At 58.2% G+C, this 458-nt stretch overlaps 1 protein-coding gene across 1 annotated transcript in view; it reads left to right on the top strand.

Moving 5' to 3' along the window:
• Positions 1–310: 310 nt before the first annotated feature.
• The window catches only part of EMH_0013560 (uncharacterized protein), a gene marked incomplete at both ends in the record, with an annotated part of 1,776 nt that continues 1,628 nt past the window's right edge, over positions 311–458 (top strand). Inside the window, 2 exon segments of the mRNA XM_013499859.1 lie at positions 311–399; positions 403–458. Of these exon segments, the coding sequence (XP_013355313.1) occupies positions 311–399; positions 403–458 (145 nt within the window).

Genomic DNA, 458 nt, shown 5'->3' with positions numbered 1-458 from the left:
TCAGCAGCGGCATCTCCATGGCGTTTCGGCCTCAATTTTCTTTATTTTTGTATTTATTTCTTTTTTTTAAAGTTAATAATAAACATTTTCTCTTCTTTTTCTCCACATAGACCCCATAGTCTCTCTGGCGGCGTCTGTACGGCCGCGAGGCCGTTGCAGGCGCGGCTATCAAGCTGCGCTCCTTCTCTCTCTCTCTCTGCTGCAGCAGCCTGTGTAGCTAGCTAGCTGCTCAGCTAGCTAGCTGAGCAGCTAGCTGCGAGCCCGCAGCTAGCTGAACACAGCAGCACATAGCTAGTTGCTGCACCCCAGTATGCGCGAGGCAGCAGCGGGGCTCCTCTGCTGCCTCGCCCTCGGGCTGGGGGTGGCTCAGGCCGCCTGGCCTCTGCATGCTGCTGCTGCNGGCTCCTCTGCTGCCTCGCCCTCGGGCTGGGGGTGGCTCAGGCCGCCTGGCCTCTGCA

This window comes from Eimeria mitis, genomic scaffold (genome assembly GCF_000499745.2).
Source record: "Eimeria mitis Houghton genomic scaffold, Emh_scaff476, whole genome shotgun sequence".
NCBI lineage: Eukaryota > Apicomplexa > Conoidasida > Eucoccidiorida > Eimeriidae > Eimeria > Eimeria mitis.
This window is presented reverse-complemented; position numbering and strand designations above follow the sequence as displayed.